The sequence below is a fragment of the Drosophila mojavensis genome, unplaced genomic scaffold, assembly GCF_018153725.1.
Source record: "Drosophila mojavensis isolate 15081-1352.22 unplaced genomic scaffold, ASM1815372v1 contig_136, whole genome shotgun sequence".
In the NCBI taxonomy this organism is placed as follows: Eukaryota; Metazoa; Arthropoda; class Insecta; order Diptera; family Drosophilidae; genus Drosophila; species Drosophila mojavensis.
This window is the reverse complement of record NW_025318667.1, coordinates 28,541,950-28,559,924: the sequence shown is the minus strand read 5'-3', so window position 1 is coordinate 28,559,924 and position 17,975 is coordinate 28,541,950. Positions and strand designations below refer to the sequence as shown.

The 17,975-nt window shown below is 38.8% G+C and overlaps 2 protein-coding genes across 2 annotated transcripts; one reads left to right on the top strand and one right to left on the bottom strand.

The window, feature by feature from the left end:
- The first annotated feature begins 631 nt into the window (after window positions 1-631).
- Window positions 632-2,679, top strand: LOC122757895 (E3 SUMO-protein ligase ZBED1-like). The gene is made up of 3 exons (XM_044011597.1): window positions 632-727; window positions 785-2,496; window positions 2,569-2,679. Exons 1-2 carry the CDS (start codon window positions 706-708, stop codon window positions 2,290-2,292), a joined length of 1,530 nt encoding a protein of 509 aa, XP_043867532.1. The 5' UTR covers window positions 632-705; the 3' UTR covers window positions 2,293-2,496; window positions 2,569-2,679.
- A 12,637-nt stretch (window positions 2,680-15,316) lies between these two features.
- LOC6584901 (obg-like ATPase 1) lies at window positions 15,317-17,762 on the bottom strand. The gene is made up of 5 exons (XM_002010505.4): window positions 17,570-17,762; window positions 17,242-17,436; window positions 16,685-16,745; window positions 16,235-16,616; window positions 15,317-16,174 (listed from the first exon to the last, which is right to left on the bottom strand). The coding sequence occupies exons 2-5, from the start codon at window positions 17,420-17,422 to the stop codon at window positions 15,605-15,607; spliced, it is 1,194 nt and encodes a 397-aa protein (XP_002010541.1). The 5' UTR covers window positions 17,423-17,436; window positions 17,570-17,762; the 3' UTR covers window positions 15,317-15,604.
- Between the last annotated feature and the right edge of the window lie 213 nt (window positions 17,763-17,975).

Sequence of the window (17,975 nt, the reverse complement as noted above, 5' to 3'; positions counted from 1 at the left end):
TCAGACTCCGGCATATAACGCTCAGAGTCTTCGGCGCGACTCCGCCACTTTTCTCAGTACGACACACACAGCACTCCTCCTCTCAACGCGTACCCAAACCGGAGACCACCGCAATTTGGCTATAGCGCATAACGCTCGTGACCAGATTGTGCAGTCCCGGCAGGCTACGGTGGGGTACGAGTCACCGAGTCAGGGAAGGCAGTGAGCCGGCGGCTCGCATTCCAGTCTTTGGCATATAACGCTCAAAGTCCTTCTTGCAACCGCCATCGGCCACGGCCTCCCAAACGCGACGACTCGTTTTCACAAAAGTCCACTAATTAATCACTTCAATCAATACACGAATTTGGCTATTGTTTTCGGTTTCGCGATTTATTAAATTTTTTTTTTTTTTTTATTAAACAAAAAAACTTAACTCTAATTTCGCTAGCTCACCATTGTCCCCCACTATAAGGCACTTTGTAAAATTATTCAACAAGAAAAGAACAGCGCACACATAAAAAAAATAACACACGAGAATGTAATTCCCGTCGGCTTAGGGCACAATCGAGCTATCGAAATATAGATGGTCAAATAATGCGATGCTTATCGATAGTGTCGTCGATATTTTTTCTTACATCACTGCAATCAATGTTGGCGCTTTATTCATCTTGACCGCAGAAAGTTTAGTTAATCTAAAACTATTATTATATTACATTTTTAAACAAAATGGATCGCTTCCTCCAAGAAGGTAATGCCCATAACATATTATTAGAATGTGTTTTGCAATATTTGTGTTTGATTTAAGGTAAGCGCAGCATTGCCACGGCGCACAGTGGGGCCTCTGTCGGCGCGCCGGCTTCTGATTGCAGCAATGCGAATACTGCAGCAATAACGCCCTCACAGGCGAAAAGAAATAAGATTTCCGAAGTGTGGAAGTATTTCAAGAGGTCTGGAGACAAACAAGTTGCTAAGTGCCTTACCTGTGGTAAGGAATATAAAACAAGTGGCAACACATCTAATCTCCATGACCACTTGAGGAGGTTTCATCCTGGCTTAGAGATTAAAAATCCAGACTCTAGCACACCTGCTGTATGTGCTGAAGGGAACGACCCTGCTGCCAGTAGTTGTAAATCAAATATGATATCTATAGCGTCCCATTTCAAAAGTACTGTCTTGTATGACTCAAATTCCAAAAGAAAGGCAGAAATTGACAAAGCCCTAATTGAAATGATTGTCAAAGATGTGCAGCCCTACAATATTGTTGATAATGAAGGCTTTGTTCAATATACTCAAGTTCTGGATCCGAATTACAAACTACCGAGCAAGACACATTTACGAGATGTGCTAATATATAATTATTTCAAGGCAACCACTGAAAAGTTGTCAGTAATACTTGAAAATATTCCTGATATTGCAATAACATGTGACTTGTGGACATCAAGTGCCAATGCTTGTTTTTTGACTGTAACGAGTCATTTTGTTCATCATAACGAACTAAAAACAGTATCTTTGGCTACGAAAAAACTGTTAAACAAAATTAATCACTGTTCGCAAAACATTACAGATACATTGCGAGAAATATTGATTGAATGGAATATTCTCAATAAAACTGTATGCATTGTAACAGATAATGCTAGCTCCATGCTTAAAGCATGTGAAATATTACAAATCCGCAATCTGCCATGCTTTGCGCATTCGATCAACTTGGTGGTACAAGATGTTTTAAAAGTTGATGATGTAATAATTCAAGATTTATTTACTAAGTGCAAATCCATAGTTCGATTTTTTAAACAAAGCACAATAGCGAATGAAAAATTTAAACTAGCTCAAGAAGGTTCGGCGTATACTTTGTTGCAGGAAACACCCACCAGGTGGAATAGTTTTCATTTCATGATTGAGCGTATTTTAAAAACGAACGATGCCATTGCCAAAGTCTTATTATCAACTACAAATGCACCGCAGCCGTTTACTGCTGAGGAAATCCTTGTCCTCAAAGATATAGAAAAGGTATTGGCTTTCTTTCAGCAGGCAAGTGAACAAATTTCAGGTGGAAAGTACGTTACCATATCCCTAATAATACCCATGGCATATGAACTTTTACGCAAAATCGAAAGTGTTTCACCTCTGCTGCAAACTTTGCAAGGAAGGACTATTAAAAACATATCAATGAAATCAATAAAAAACGTCTTTCCATATATGAGCAAAGGACAGTATGCAGAATGGCTAAAATATTGGATCCACGTTTTAAGAAAGATGGATTTCAACACAGCTCAAACGCTGAGCAAGCAGCAACATTTTTTGAAAATGAGCTAGCAAATTTTTCTGCCAAAGAGTTCCCGATTAATCAGCCTGTCGCACGAGATACAAGTTCCCAGAGTACTCTTTTTCTTTGTTTTTGTGGGTGAGCGATCAATGACCAAAGTTGGAAACTCACGAGTGGATGCAATCCTTATTAAAAGGCAGTATCTGGAGAGGCCAACTGTCTCTCAAGATACGGACCCTCTGTTATGGATGAAGGTATGCTTAAAATTGAATTATAAGTTCAATATAATTCTATTCATTAACCAAATAATATAATTTATTTTGCAGATGAATCAATCTGATTTTCCCTCTATTGGAAGCCTTTTCTGCAAGTACCTCTGCATTCCCGCAACGTCAGTAGAATCGGAAAGAGCGTCCGCGTCCGTTTTGTCGTTTTTTTTTTTTTTTTGCTGCCGTTGCTATGTAAACTACTTGCTCCAAATAAACATATTTTCTTAATCTTTGCTATTTATTGAGATCGGGGTGGAAAGAGGATTAAGGGAACAGTTTTCTCGGGGTCGGGGTTGGGGAAAAATGTGATTCATCACAAGCCCAAAAAAAAAAAAAAAAAAAAAAAAAACCGTTCATTTTCAATCCACTCCCAAAGATACAACCTCTACTCTAACTTCCCGTTGAGGTATGGATAGGCTATTAATATTGCTTTATTATAATGAATAAAAATTGAAATTTTTAAACAAAGTGGGCGGGGTTAAATATTGAAAGCCTTTATACAATAGGTAAGAAAGCTCTAGTCGAGACACTTCGACTACGAGATCGCCTGAACCCTTCGAGCAATAGTTATTTCAATCATTTTTCGCGTTTTTCTGCTTACACAAGACACACGGACACACATACAATATAGAGGTGGAACGGAATGAGTTATCGGTTCTTGGTGATAAACTCGACATCCGCGCTTTATATACGAACATTTAAAAACAAGTAAGAAGGCTCCAGTCGAGACTGCTCGACTGGGAGATACCCTGAACCCTCCAAGCTGATATTCTACTCATTCTGCACTCCTTTTATGCACACATGCATACACACGCATCCACACGCACGTATATCACGCACTCTGCTGACTGCGTAGCTAGCAGCGACTGCGCTTGGGCTGCGCTGCAATGTGGGCAATATTATGAGAATTTATTTGTTGAATAATTTCCTTTGTAGATATACAATCTTAATGATCTTTCAGAGCGTAATCATATGGTTAAAATGTGTGTACAATCTAAAGCTCAAGTCTCTAGTACTTGAAATACGTTTTTTACATATTGGGGGAGAAGGGAGACTGGTATCCAAAATCTGCAAATTACAAAATCTTTGTGTCGATTAACTTTATATACAACGCAAATTTGAAGACTCCCGGTCTAAAAGTGTTCAAATTAGACTGAAAAAACAAAATCAATTTTTCGATTATTCTCAATAAAAAAGTTATCGGATGAGTTATCGAAAAAATAAAGCAAACTCGTACTGCGTATGGTATACACGAGTATGCATGCCAAATTTCAGCTCTCTAGCTCATAGCTCTAGCCTATATCGACTCAGCTCGTCGTGCTGATCAAGAATATATATACTTTATGGGGTCTGCGATGATTCCTTCTGCAGGTTACATACTTTTTCACAAAACCATTATACCCTGATTTCCCATTTTCAATGGGTTCAGGGTATAACAACAATAATATAGAACAAGTAAGAAGGCTCCAGTCGAGACTGCTCGACTGGGAGATACCCTGAACCCTCCAAGCTGATATTCTAATCATTCTGCACTTCTTCTATACATACACATGCACTTATAAGCACGCGCTCTGCTAACTGCGCAGTAAGCAGCGGCTGCGCTTGGGCTGCGCTGCAATGTGGGCAATATTATGAGAATTTATTAGTTGAATAATTTCTCTTGTAGTAAGAGTATCTTTATGAAACTTTCAGAATGTGTTCATATAGTTAAAATGTGTGTACATTCCAAAGCACAAGTCTCTAGTACTTGAAATGCGTTTTTTACAAATTGGGGGCGAAGGGGGCGTGGTATCCAAAATCTGTAAATTACAAAATCTTTGTGTCTATTAACTCTATATACAACGCAAACTTGAAGTCTCCTGGTTGAAAAGTGTTCAAATTAGGCTGAAAAAACAATGTTGATTTTTCGATTATTCTCGATAAAAAAGTTATCGGATGAGTTATCGAAAAAATAAAGCAAACTCGTACTGCCTATGATATACACGAGTATGCATGCCAAATTTCAGCTCTCTAGCTCTTATAACTTCTGAGATCCTTTTGCTCATACGGACGGACGGACGGACAGACGGACAGGGCTATATCGACTCAGCTCGTCGTCCTGATCAAGAATATATATACTTTATGGGGTCTGCGATGATTCCTTCTGCCTGTTACATACTTTTCACAAAACCATTATACCCTGATTTCCCATTTTCAATGGGTTCAGGGTATAAAAATAGAAGTGCAAGACGCGCTGATAACAGGCGAAAGACAGGTGATCGTGGAGGCAACAAGACATACGATTCAAATACCTGTAAGTTTAAAGGATGCCTTCTATTGCCCAGAAATTCGATTAGGTAACGAATTAGTTATTTCAAATGCATTATATTCGGCAACAAACAATTTTAGCACGATGGAGATTACTAACTACTCAGACACTGAAAAAGTCATTTATTTTGATCAACCGTTAGTGGTAACGCCATACATAAGGGAACAATACATCGAAGTAAATTTGGCCTTTCAAAACGCCTCAAATACAGTAACGAACTCTTCTAATTTTCAAGAAAAAATAAGAACCAACCAACTAAACACTGAAGAAATCGAATCTTTAAAGAAACTTTGTTTAGAATTTGTAGACATATTTTACGATGATAAGAACCCATTAACATTCACAAATAGCGTGAAACATAAAATTCCTACTACAGACGACATTCCTGTTTACACAAGACCATTTAGATATGGTTTTAATGAAAGAAAAGAAATAAAAGCTCAGATAGAAAAATTACTTAATCAAAAAATCATCACAGTCATTCTCCCTGGAGTGCACCTGTATGGTTAGTTCAAAAGAAATTATATGCAACAGGACAAAGAAGGTGGAGATTAGTGGTAGATTATAGGAAACTTAATGAAAAGACTATTAAGGATAAGTACCCCATGCCAATAATTAGTGACGTTTTAGACAAATTGGGAAAAGCTAAATATGTTTCATTACTAGATTTAGCCAGTGGTTATCACCAAATTGAAATGCACAAAAAGGACATTCCAAAAACAGCATTTTCAGCAGAAGGGGGACATTACGAGTTTGTACGAATGTCTTTCGGCCTTACTAACGCCCTGGCCACTTTTCAAAGGGAAATGGACTCTTTATTTGGAGACATACTTGGTATATATTGCCTAATATATCTAGACGATATTATTATATTTTCACCCTCATTACAAGAGCATATTCAACATTTAAGAAATGTATTTAAAAAGATAAGAGCAGCCAACTTAAAGCTACAAATAAATAAGACCGAGTTTTTAAGGAAAGAAATTGAGTATTTTAGGACATGTTGTAAGCTCAGAGGGCATAAAACCAAACCCATCCAAGATTAAAGCAATAAAGAAATTTCCCCTACCTAAGACCCAAAAACAAATCAAGTCTTTCTTGGGACTAATGGGTTATTACAGAAAATTCATAAAAGATTTTGCCAAAATAACTAAGCCCCTAACTAAACAATTAAAAGGAAAAAATAAAGTTATTATAGATGAAGAATTTCAATCAACGTTTGAAGTTTGCAAGTCTCTTTTATGTAATGACCCTATACTGATCTATCCTGATTTTACTAAGCCGTTCATATTAATAACGGATGCTAGTGATTTCGCATTAGGGGCAGTATTATCTCAATGAACACTGGGATCAGACAAGCCTGTGTCTTTTGCTAGCAGAACCTTATCAGATACTGAATCAAACTACTCTACGGTTGAAAAAGAGATAATAAATAAAACATTTCCGTCCCTATCTATTCGGCCAAAAGTTTAAAATCATAACAGACCACAAGCCTCTTACTTGGCTAATGAGTTTTAAGGAACCAAATTCAAAACAAGTAAGAAGACTCTAGTCGAGACTGCTCGACAGGAGATACCCTGAACCCTCTAATCTGATATTCTAATCATTCTGCACTTATTTTAGGCACATATACATACACACACACGTATTAGAACGCGCTCTGCTAACTGCGCAGTAAGCAGCGATTGCGCTTGGGCTGCGCTGCAGTATGGGCAATATTATAAGAATTTATTTGTTGAATAATTTAATTCCTAGACGTACAATCTTGATAAAACATCCAGAATATAATCATAATGTTCAAATGTATGTACATTCCAAAGCACAAGTCTTTAGTACTTGAAATACGCCTTTTACAAAGGTGAGGGTTGGTGGATATAGGGGTGGAGGGTAAATTACAACAAAAATCAAAATTATATAAAATACATATAAGTCTACATATAAAATTTGCAAGCTCTTGCTCTAAAGTTGTAGGAGATATAATTAAATAACTAGCTTTCGATAAGGTTTTTAATCGATAATAAAATATCGGGAATAGTTATCGATATATAGAGAAAAACTTGATATGCGCGTGATATACACAGACCTAGGAAAAAAAATTTCAAGATTCTTGCTTGTAAGGTTACATTAATTTTCCAGCCGGTGTCAGAGTCTGTCTGCCCAGGGCCATAACTTACAAGAAATTTATAAGTTACTACGGGACGTACAGTGTTGGAGAAATGGAAGAGGGGAAGGGTACCATTTGAGGTTAGGTGACCACGCGGCCTGAACTCGCCGACCACGCCCACGCGTTTGCACGAGGGAGGGCGACAGCAATCGCGTACCGCGATCAAGCGCACTATAGATTGCTGGGGTCGGGGTTGCGAAGGCGTGCTGTGGGGAGTTAGTGGGGCCACTACGAATGGTAGATCGCGGGTCGAAGAACGCCCAGCGTTGCCGCCGGCGTTCAATCACATACCACGCGATTTTCACTGCCAGAGATTTACCCTTCTGGCGAACGGGTCGTAAGCACGTTCAAACTACCAGTTAGTGTTCTTATAGTTAATTGCAGTTAGTGTCAAAAGTCAATATGTTAGATGAACTAACTACAAATGAATACACGGTCATTTCTACATGTGCTTACTTTATTACGAGGCTCCCAAGCTTAACCTAAATTATAATACCTTTTCAACGATTTGATTTTTTGTTAACGTCTGCTCACTCCGAGAGCTCCAAACTAACTAAATCTTGCACGCATCTTTCAATCCCTTTCTGCTGCTGTGCAGATTTCACCACGCGACCAGCAATGCAATTCACCCCCGCAAGCTTTCGAGCCGCACGGTTGTATTGCTGATCGCGCGCCCGCCCACTAATTTGAATTTCTGCTTATGTTCTAAAACTAACTGCTATCACACTTACGACTACTTATTATACAAACGAATGCTTATTCTACTTATAGCATAACTTACTCTCTACCAAAATATGATTTTATAATTCAACTCATTATCTATGAACCAAAAATATAAATCGACGACTTCAATTGCGTCACTTCAAAATATACCAAAACCTAGTTCCACCGTTTCCGCTTATTTACTACAAACTAAAATATAATTCAAATTCAACCTCCTCTCTACCAACACTGGGCATAATGTAAGGTGGGCAAATAGGCCACCTTACAAGCTCTTATATCTTCTGAGATCAACGCGTTCATACATACGGACAGGGCTAAATCGGGTTTGCTTGTCGCCCTGATCAAGAATATATATACTTTGTGGAATCTGCCACGCCTCCTTTTGCCTGTTACATACTTTTAACAAAACCATTATACCCTGATTTCCCATTTTCAATGGGTTCAGGGTATAATTAGTAAGGTGGAAGTTAAGATTGTTGGAATATGATTATGAGATTATATATCAACAAGTAAGAAGACTCTAGTCGAGACTGCTCGACTAGTAGATACCCTGAACCCTCCAAGCTGATATTCGACTCTTCTGCACGCATAAGCCTGCGCTCTGCTAACTGCGCAGTAAGCAGCGACTGCGCTTGGGCTGCGCTGCAGTGTGGGCAATATTATGAGAATTTATTTGTTGAATCATTTCTTTTCTAGACATACGATCTTAATGAAACTTTCAGAACGTAATCATATGGTGAATATGTATGTACATTCTAAAGCACAAGTCTCTAGTTTTTGAAATGCGTTTTTTACAAATTGGGGGAGAAGGGGGCGTGGTATCCAAAATCTGTAAATTACAAAATCTTTGTATCCCATAACTTTATATACAACGCGCTAAACTTTAAATTGTATGCTGTTTTGTTTTTATACTCATTCACGAAAGTGAATCAGTATATTGGTTTTGTGCAATGTCCGTCTTGCTGTCCGTCCGTCCGTCTGTCCGTATGAACGCAATCTATTTCGGCGCTATTGAAGCTAGAGACTAGAAATTTGGAACACATACTCGTGTATATCTCCAATTTATAAAGTGTTAAAATTTTCCCGATCCGCCCACTAGGGGCGTGGCAAATCGGAAAATTACCAGAAATCATGTTAGTTAAAGAGCTAGAAAACTGAAATTTGGTATGTAGGTCCGCGTCGAACACCCAAGATCACGAGCTTATATTTTGCTATATTTTGGACACTATTGATGCCAGAGACCTCAAATTTTGTATATATACTCGGGCTGATTAGCCAAGACCAAAAAGTTTTGTCGGATATATGTCCGCCCACAGGGGGCGTGGCAAACCGCAAAAGTTTATATCTCCTAAAGTATAATAGCTAGAAGCTTTAAATTTGAATAGTTGAGTTACTGGTAGCCTCCTCTATCGATTTCCCAAAAATAATTTTTACGCCTCTTTAGGGGCGTGGCATATCGAAAAATACCCTGTAATTTTCACTTTTTTTGAGGGTAAGCATTCAAACTTTGTAGTTAGAGTACCGTTATCTCCTTCTAAAAACTGACCAAAAATGAGGTGTCTACACCCAGTTGGGGCGTGGCAAATCGAAAAAACCTGTATATTCTACAGTATTAGAGCGAAACTTAACTACTAAATTGTTGATAGGATGTGAATGAGTATTCCGCAGTCGGTAACGCCCGACTGCAACGTTCTTACTTGTTTTTTTTTTTTTTTTTTCTAGAGCCCATTGAAAATACCCAGAGTGTGTGACAAGCGATGGCTATCGGTAGAAAGTGCCGTTTCTCGAATTGTAGAGCAATGGGCAGAGCTAGAGCTCCACTTTTCTTTAGCAGCTACTGCAGAGCATTGCCATATTTAATTTTTCTTAAGCCAATTTCAAAAGAAATGCAGCAGCTAAACAAAAATTTTCAAGCTCGGAACCCCAACCCGACGCAACTTTTATCATTAATACGCTGAAGGCCAAAATAATACCACTGGACATTTCTGTGGATATTTTGAAGGAAAACTTTGATCATGCCATAATGCCAAACTTATATTTGGGGTTTGTATTTGCGAAAAAGTTGGAAGAGCTACAACTGAACTCTCGCGATCGGGAAATAAGATTAGCATGTGTTAATTATACCCTGAACCCATTTTCAATGGGAAATCAAGGTATAATGGTTTTGTTGAAATGTATGTAACAGGGATAAGGAGGCGTGGCAGACCCCACAAAGTATATATATTCTTGATCAGGGTGACGAGCTGAGTTGATTTGGCCCTGTCCGTCTGTCTGTCCGTCTGTCCGTATGTATGAACGCGTCGATTTCAGACGATATAAGAGCTAGAGACTTCAAATTTTTTTTTAAATGTCCGTAATTACAGCGCGCATATCAAGTTTATCATTAAAAATCGATAACTCATCTCGATCTTTTTTATCGATAAAAAACCTTATCGAAACCCAGTTATAAAATTATATCTTCTACACCTTTATTGCTAGAGTCTCCAAATTTTTAATGTATGCTTATAAGCAATTTATACAATTTCGGTTTTTGTTAAAATTTACCCCCCACCTCTAAATTCACCCCCTCACCCTCACTTTTGTAAAAAGCGTATTTCAAATACTAGAGACTTGTGCTTTGGCAATTACATGCATATTCATGTTATTATCATAATCTAAAAGTTTCATAAAGATCGTACGTCCATAAAAAAAGTTATTAAACAATTAAGTTCTCATAGTAAGCGCACACTGCAGCCCATGCGTGTTTATGCGTGGTTGCTTGTATGTGTATGTGTGTGTGTATGCGTTTGTGTATGCATGCGTGTGTGTATGTGTGTCTGTATGCGTGTGTGTGTATGTATGCCTGTGTGTGCGTACGTGCGTGTGTGTGTGTGTGTGCGTGTTTCTTGTGTAAGCTGAAAGTCGCGAAAAAGTATTGAAATATCTATTGCTCCAAGGGTTCAGGGGATCTCGTAGTCGAGCAGTCTCGACTAGAGCTTTCTTACTTGTTTTATTAAAGAATTGATATTGCAACTTCGCGACAGGTAACACTGTTGATTTAGGTTTGAATGCCTATACTAATTTTTTTATTTTTTTTAAGATTACCTGATAGTTTTGAAGTAATGGAGAAAATCAAAATATTTTGAACCCCTCTAAAGGCAAAGAATTTTTAAATGTTTTAAAATATTTTAAATGTAAGAACATCGACGGTGTATTAATTCAAATTGAGAAGTTGCGTGTCGTAAATTGGGAATCTATTACCGAAACCACTAAATTTTGGGTTGAGGTATATAGCTACAGAGATGCTGGAACTAACAACCCATTTCATGAAATTGCTATGTTTGCAATTATGTAGGTTAATCTCCCTACCGTGATCAAATGCGGAAATATAAAGCATTTTTAGCCAAATGAATTTGGTGAAAAGCAAATTACGCAACAGCATGGGAATCAAAACATTCATTGCTATTTTAAACATAAGGTCAGTTTCTATAAACATTTTTAATAAAAACTCTTTATACCAGCTTAGAACAATCTTACAGATATGGATTTCAAAGGCATGATAAACGCTGCCATGATTATGTGTTGCCAAAAAAATGTTTGGCAAAAATAAGCGATAGCTCAAAATATGCTATTAATGATGAAGAAAGTATATTTGAGCAATTGGACGACATTTTAAGTAAAATTTAAGAACTTAATCATAAATAAAACTAATAATTTTAACATATTTAATAGATATATAAGCACCTAAAACCAAGTACAGTTTGGCAAGAAAGTGTTTACACACAGGGAAAATTTTTTAATTTTTTACTTTGAAGCGAAATAAAAGCTGTAAGAATATGCATATTCAATTTTTATACTCAATCCGCCCACTAGGGGCGTGGCAAATCGGAAAATGCATTTTCCGTTATACCAGAAATCATGTTTGTTGATGAGCTAGAAAGCTGAAATTTGGTATGTAGGTCCGCGTCGACCACCCAAGATCACAAGCTATGGCGGATATATTTCCGCCCAATGGGGGCGTGGCAAATCGGATAAAACTGTATCTTCTAAAGCTATAAACCTAGAATGCTGAAATGTTGCAGGTAAGCTGATGTTTTAATTCTATAAAGATAGGTGAAACAAGTAAAAGACTCTAGTCGAGACTGCTCGACTAGGAGATACCCTGAACGCTCTAATCTGATATTCTAATCACTCTGCACTTCTTTTCGGCACACGTACATACACACCCATACGCCTTTTACAAAGGTGAGGATGAGGGGGTGGATAGAAGGGTGGGGGGTAAATTTGAACAAAAACCGAAATTGTATGAATTGTATATAAGCAGACATTAAAAATTTAAAGACTCTAGCAATAAAGGTGTAGAAGATATAATTTTATAACTGGTTTTCGATAAGGTTTTTCATCGATTAAAAAATATCGGGATGAGTTGTCGATATTTAATGATAAACTCGATATCCGCGCTGTAAATACGGACATTTCAAAAAATTGAAGTCTCTAGCTCTTATATCTTCTGAAATCGACGCGTTCATACATACGGACAGACGGACAGGGCCAAATCAACTCAGCTCGTCACCCTGATCAAGAATATATATACTTTGTGGGGTCTGCCACGCCTCCTTCTCCCTGTTACATACATTTCAACAAAACCATTATACCCTGATTTCCCATTGAAAATGGGTTCAGGGTATAAAAATCAGCTGACATGAAAGTGTTTACACAGCTAAAACAATTAATTCATTATAGCGTTTTAACTACTTTTTAGTTAAAACTAATACTCTGTTTGGCCACCGTTGGCATCTATGACTGCTCCCAAGCGTCTATTCATCGATTGGACCAAGTTTCCTACATATTCCACTGGGATATTTGGCCATTCCTCCAAAACAATGGTTTTCAGCTCAGCTTTATTCTTTGTATGCTTCTTGGCGGGTAAAACTGCCACAGAGATTGGCCAAATGTTTTTGATTTCTTGGAAAACGGTATATAATATACTAGTGTATAATACTAAAAAAAAGAGGATAGGCTTGAGTTAAAGGTTAAAGGTGAAAGTTAAAGGTCGGCCTCGTCTATTATCACCCAGGGCAGAGCGAATTATGCTCAGAAAATTGGACGAGAAACCAACTATTTTGTCCAGGATGCTTGCCAGTGAGCTGAAGGAGTGTAGCATAACCATTTCCCGGGAAAGTGTCAGAAGTAACGATCTGTCAAAAAGTAACGATCTGTCGTCCCGACTAGCCCGGAAAAAAACACTGATGTCGGCAGATCAAGCTCAAAAGCGTCTAACGTTTGCTAAAATGCACGGAAATCAGCCAGATTCATATCGGGATGATGTAATATTTTGCGATGAATCCAAAATGATGGTATATTATAACAATGGTCCAACTAGAGAGTGGCGCAAGCCCCTAAAAGCCCTCGAGAAGAAAAATATAATACCGACTGTTGATTTTGGAAAGCTTTTGGTAATGGTCTGGGTGTGCATCTCAAGCAAAGGAGTTGGATATCTATGTTTTATTGAGAACACCATGGATGTTGGACAGTATTTTGACATTTTGCGCACACATTTAGTAGCCAGTGTCAACAAATTTGGGTTCTTTGTCAATGGCAAACCAACTTTTAGGTTTTATCAATACAATGATCCCAAACATAAGGCACATATTGTGAGGTGCTGGCTACTTAATAACTGGAAAAATGTGTTGGATACGCAAGCTAAAGGCCCGGACTTAAGCCTCATTGAGAATTTGTGGGCTTATCTGAAGAAAAGGACCGCCAAGAGGCATCCAAAGAATAAAACTGAGCTGAAAACCATTGTTTTGGAGGAATGGCAAAATATCCCAGTGGAATATGTCAGAAACTTGGTCCAATCGATGAATAGACGCTTGGGAGCAGTCATAGATGCCAAAAAAAGTATTAGTTTTAACTAAAAAGTAGTTAAAACACTATAATGAATTAATTGTTTTAGTTGTGTAAACACTTTTTTGCCAGCTGATTTTTGTTCAATATTTAGTTTTTTGTTATTTTCTTTTGTTAATGGAAACATATTGTAACTTTTGTTTACTTACTAACATAGTTTATAGTCTAATTTACCTATTTTCATTTAAAAAAAATTGAATATGCAGATTCTTACTGCTTTTATTTCGCTCCAAAGTAAAAAATTAAAATGTTTTCCCTGTATGTAAACACTTTCTTGCCAAACTGTATGAGCTATGGCAGTGGCTGTTGCATGGTTAGGCCTGCATGTCGGGTTCGGGAGTTGGATACTTAGTTTTCATTGATGGTAATATCAACAATAATATGTACACATCTTTTTTAAAGGAGAAAATGCCGAAAAACTGGGTCTAGAAGGGCGATCCCGATTGCATCAGGCAAATGACCAAAAACATAAACCGGGTGTTGACCACCTGGTTGATCTCGAACAATCCAAATGTGGTCAATCCTCTGGCCCAGTGGTCATACCGAAAAGTTTGGGAATATTTGTGGGCAAAATTGGGCGTGGCCATTCGGAAATGGTCAATATCCAATAAAATTGACGTCAAAACGGCCCTCTTGGAGGAAAGGACAAAAATCTCCTGCGAAGTCACCTTAATATTGTTAAACTCGATGGAATCACGATTAAAAGAGGTTATTAAAGGAGGTAAAAAAAAAATCCTAATATAAGAATTTTTGGACAATAAAGTCATTGAAAGTGAAGTGCACGAAATAAGCTGTGACATGGAAGAGGCCAGTTATTTTAGTTTTCTTTAGTTTTAAATGTTATTAATTATAATACAAAAATAATCAAGTGCGGTAATACATAATGAATAACCAATAAATAAGACCTCATTTAAATTTTTGGGACATCTTTACTGGTTTAGCGGGAATACGGTTTCAAAGTTTTACTATGCTGCTGCACGAAATAAGGTGCGAGCCATTGTACATACAATGTATGTATGTATGTGCATATGTATACTCGGGCTGACAGCGGTTGGACTGTGAACGAGTATTCTGCAATCAGTATCGCCCGACTGCAACGTTCTTACTTGTTTTAGGTTTGCGCTTGCTTCACTTAGCACAAGATTGACCAACTAAAATATATATCGCATAAAATATATATTTGGTAAACAAAATCCCGATAAATATATAATTTTTAAACAAAAAATATCGATGTATTGATATTTCGATATATTTTCAAAAACCCTAACAAACGCCAACGTAAATTTACCTACAAATAAACACAATAAACATTTAATTCAATTAAATTAATTGTCTTTTAAATATATTTTCGACTCTCGTTATTTCAAACCTGCGATATTTCGAAGAGCGTGGAAATTCATATTCATATGGTCAGACATTCGACAATTCAAGTTTGCGTTTTTTTTTTGTATGTTAGTAAGAACTTTGAATTTGAAATTTTGGACTCCCCTGAAGCAACCTTTATTGCAGTTTTTATGCAGCGACTTAATATGCAAATTATCTAAACGTGGTTATTTCCGACATGCGATAGTCATATGTTTTTCCCAATGCCACCAATAGAAGCTTTTACTCAATTGGCGCTGTTCGAAGAATTCCAATTTCTTCTATATTTAGTCAATATAACCGTCAACCAGAACTAAATATGTGTACATGGACATTTTCGTTTTAATAAAAAGTCGTTATTATTTATGCGTACATTTGTTTAATTTTATGCAATTTGAATTGTTACCCATGCCAGAAATCGGTTACTAGCAGAGTTTCGTAGACTTGGGGAGTAATACCCACCCCTTTGGACCTGGTATAAATTTTCTAATAATAATCACAAATATTTGAGTCATAAAAAAAAAGTCAAATGCATTTTTACTTGGGTCATATGAGTGCGAGGGTAGCATTCGGCATCAGGCAAAGCAAAACAGTTGTGAATATAGAATTAAATTCATGTGTATGATGATCAGCATGATAATGTTGGCGCATCATTTCTTCTTGGCATCTTTAAGACCAGCTCCGGCGTTGAATTTGAAGAAAATGATGTCACCATCCTCGACCGTGTAGTTGCGTCCCTGTTGGCGATACTTGCCGGCCGCCTTCGCGGCCACCTCACTGCCCTCGGCTTTGAAGTCCTCGAAGTGCATCACCTCGGCCATAATGAAACCCTTCTCGAAATCGGTGTGAATGCGTCCTGCGGCCTGTGGCGCCTTTGTGCCCTTCTGTATTGTCCAGGCCTTGACCTCGTCGGGGCCGGCTGTGAAGAAGTATTCCAGCTGGAGGGCCTTGTAGCCGGTGACAATGATCTTGTCGAGCTGGCTCTTGCACTTGGTCTCCTCCTCGTAGCTCTTGCGTTCGAGCTCGTCCTTTTCACTAAGCTGCTGCTCAAATGCGCCCGAAAAGGGAATAAGTAGAGCGCCCGGGTCGTTCTTGTCAATCCAGTCCTTGATCTTGGGCAGCCATTTGTTCTTCTTGCGTATGAAGTCCTTGTCAGACAAGTTGACCAGATAGATTACTGGCTTGGACGTCAAGAACAAGTACTTGTTTAGCGTTTCGATCTACGGGAAAGAGAGGAAAGATGAAGGGCATGATATAAGATAGAAACACTTGTTACCCACGTCGTGGGCATTCCAGTCCTCAAAACGCAGCTGACGCTTCTGGTCGACTAGGATGTCCTTGATCTTCAGCATGGAGTCATATTCGGGCTTTAATTTCTTGTCGCCGCCACGGGCGACCACTTTCTCCAGCTTGTCCAGGTTCTGCAACAGCTTCTCTTCGTCCTTCAACCGCAGTTCCTCAGCAATTATGCTCAAATCGCGCACGGGATCCACCTCGCCTTCCACATGCGTCACATCCGGATCCTCGAAGGCACGGCACAAATGGAAAATGGCATCGCAGGCACTGATGTGCGAAAGAAAGTCATTACCCAAGCCCTGCCCCTCGGCGGCACCCTTGACCAGTCCGGCAATGTCCACCACATTTAGATAAGCGGGCACAACACTACAAACGAACGGAGAACATATTCATTTGAGCACTCTTATTTGACACTCAATATGCGGCACACTCACCTGGCTGGCTTGTGGTAGTCCACGAGGTAGTCGAAGCGCTCATCGGGCACGGGTACACGACGTATGGGTAAGGCAAGTTGAACGAGCGAGAGAGAGAAAGAGAGAGGGAGAGCGCATGTTAGCTGGCTTGAATTGGTATTGTAATTGGGAGTTGGGGCGGGCATTCAATGCCAAGCACTGCCCTGGCCACAGCGCCAATCATTGCAATTTTCTATAATTTTTATAAAATGAAAAAAAAAAAAAAAAAAAAAAAAACCCGCGAGCACTCAAAATGAAGTCGCTCAAATTAAATGGGCTGCACGTAATTTGCATACGAAGCAGCTGCTGGCTGCTTGGCTGGCTTGTGGAATCTTAGCCTGCAACTAGATCTGGCAAATTGCCGAGATTGGGACACGCCCCCGCGACGGCAGCCAACATAGAAGCGACACAGGGAAGCTGCGGCAATGCAATGCCCCGAACGGACAAAAAATTGCATTGATTACAATTATTTGGAGGCAACGCAAATTGCGACTCCAATGGCCGGCGGCATCGCAGCTCTTGGTAATTGGAATACTTATTCTCATTGGGCTTAATGGTGCAGAAGGGGAAATTTTCGGCCGGCGCGGCGCTCTGGGTCAGCACATTAAAGAACGTCGACTTTCCAACGTTGGGCACGCCGACGATGCCGATGCGCAGGTTGGTGCCAATGCGTCCGATCAGCGGCTTGCGTTCAGGTTCATCGTGCTTCTTAGGTGGCATATTGGGTGCTGTCGCTGCAAAATATATACATAGGTATATATAGTTAAGCATATGTATGCATGTATGTTTTTATGGCCTTTATTATTTTTGGCCACAACAGCATTCGACATAACCTCAACGTCGCTGGCTGTGGCTGTTTACACTTACTTGAATTCTGTGCGCTGCTGTTCGCCTTTACTGGTAAGTGATTTGAAAACTAAAATGATATTCGGTGACTTCAAATGCTTCAGCTATATTATTTACATAAATTTCAGTTGCCGGTCAAAATAAACTAAAGTTGCACCACGGCTGTTGATTCCGTCCACCTCGTTGAAGCATATAGCAGGAGAGAGAGAAAGAGAGCGATTGTATGAACAGCTGTCAACCACACAGTGCTGTCTGAAGTATGTTAAATGCCATTTGTACTTGCACATAGCATTCAGCTTTGTGTTATTTACGTGGCCTTTAGTTTACGCTTTAGGCAATGGATGGCGCTAACAAGCGGCCATTTCAAATATTGAAATTTCGTTTTCAAATGTATGTTTATTTCTTGAGTTGAGATTGTTTTTGTTTT

Bases quoted from the DNA above. Each gene is read 5' to 3' on its own strand.
- LOC122757895 (XM_044011597.1), top strand. From the start codon at position 706: ATGGATCGCTTCCTCCAAGAAG. The intron at 728-784 runs GTAATGCCCATA...GTTTGATTTAAG, and splicing joins GGATCGCTTCCTCCAAGAAG to GTAAGCGCAGCATTGCCACG.
- LOC6584901 (XM_002010505.4), bottom strand. From the start codon at position 17,422: ATGCCACCTAAGAAGCACGATGAACCTGAACGCAAGCCGCTGATCGGA. The intron at 16,746-17,241 runs ATAAGTATTCCA...CCTTACCCATAC, and splicing joins CACCATTAAGCCCAATGAGA to GTCGTGTACCCGTGCCCGAT. The intron at 16,175-16,234 runs GTGGGTAACAAG...TCTTTCCCGTAG, and splicing joins AGGACTGGAATGCCCACGAC to ATCGAAACGCTAAACAAGTA.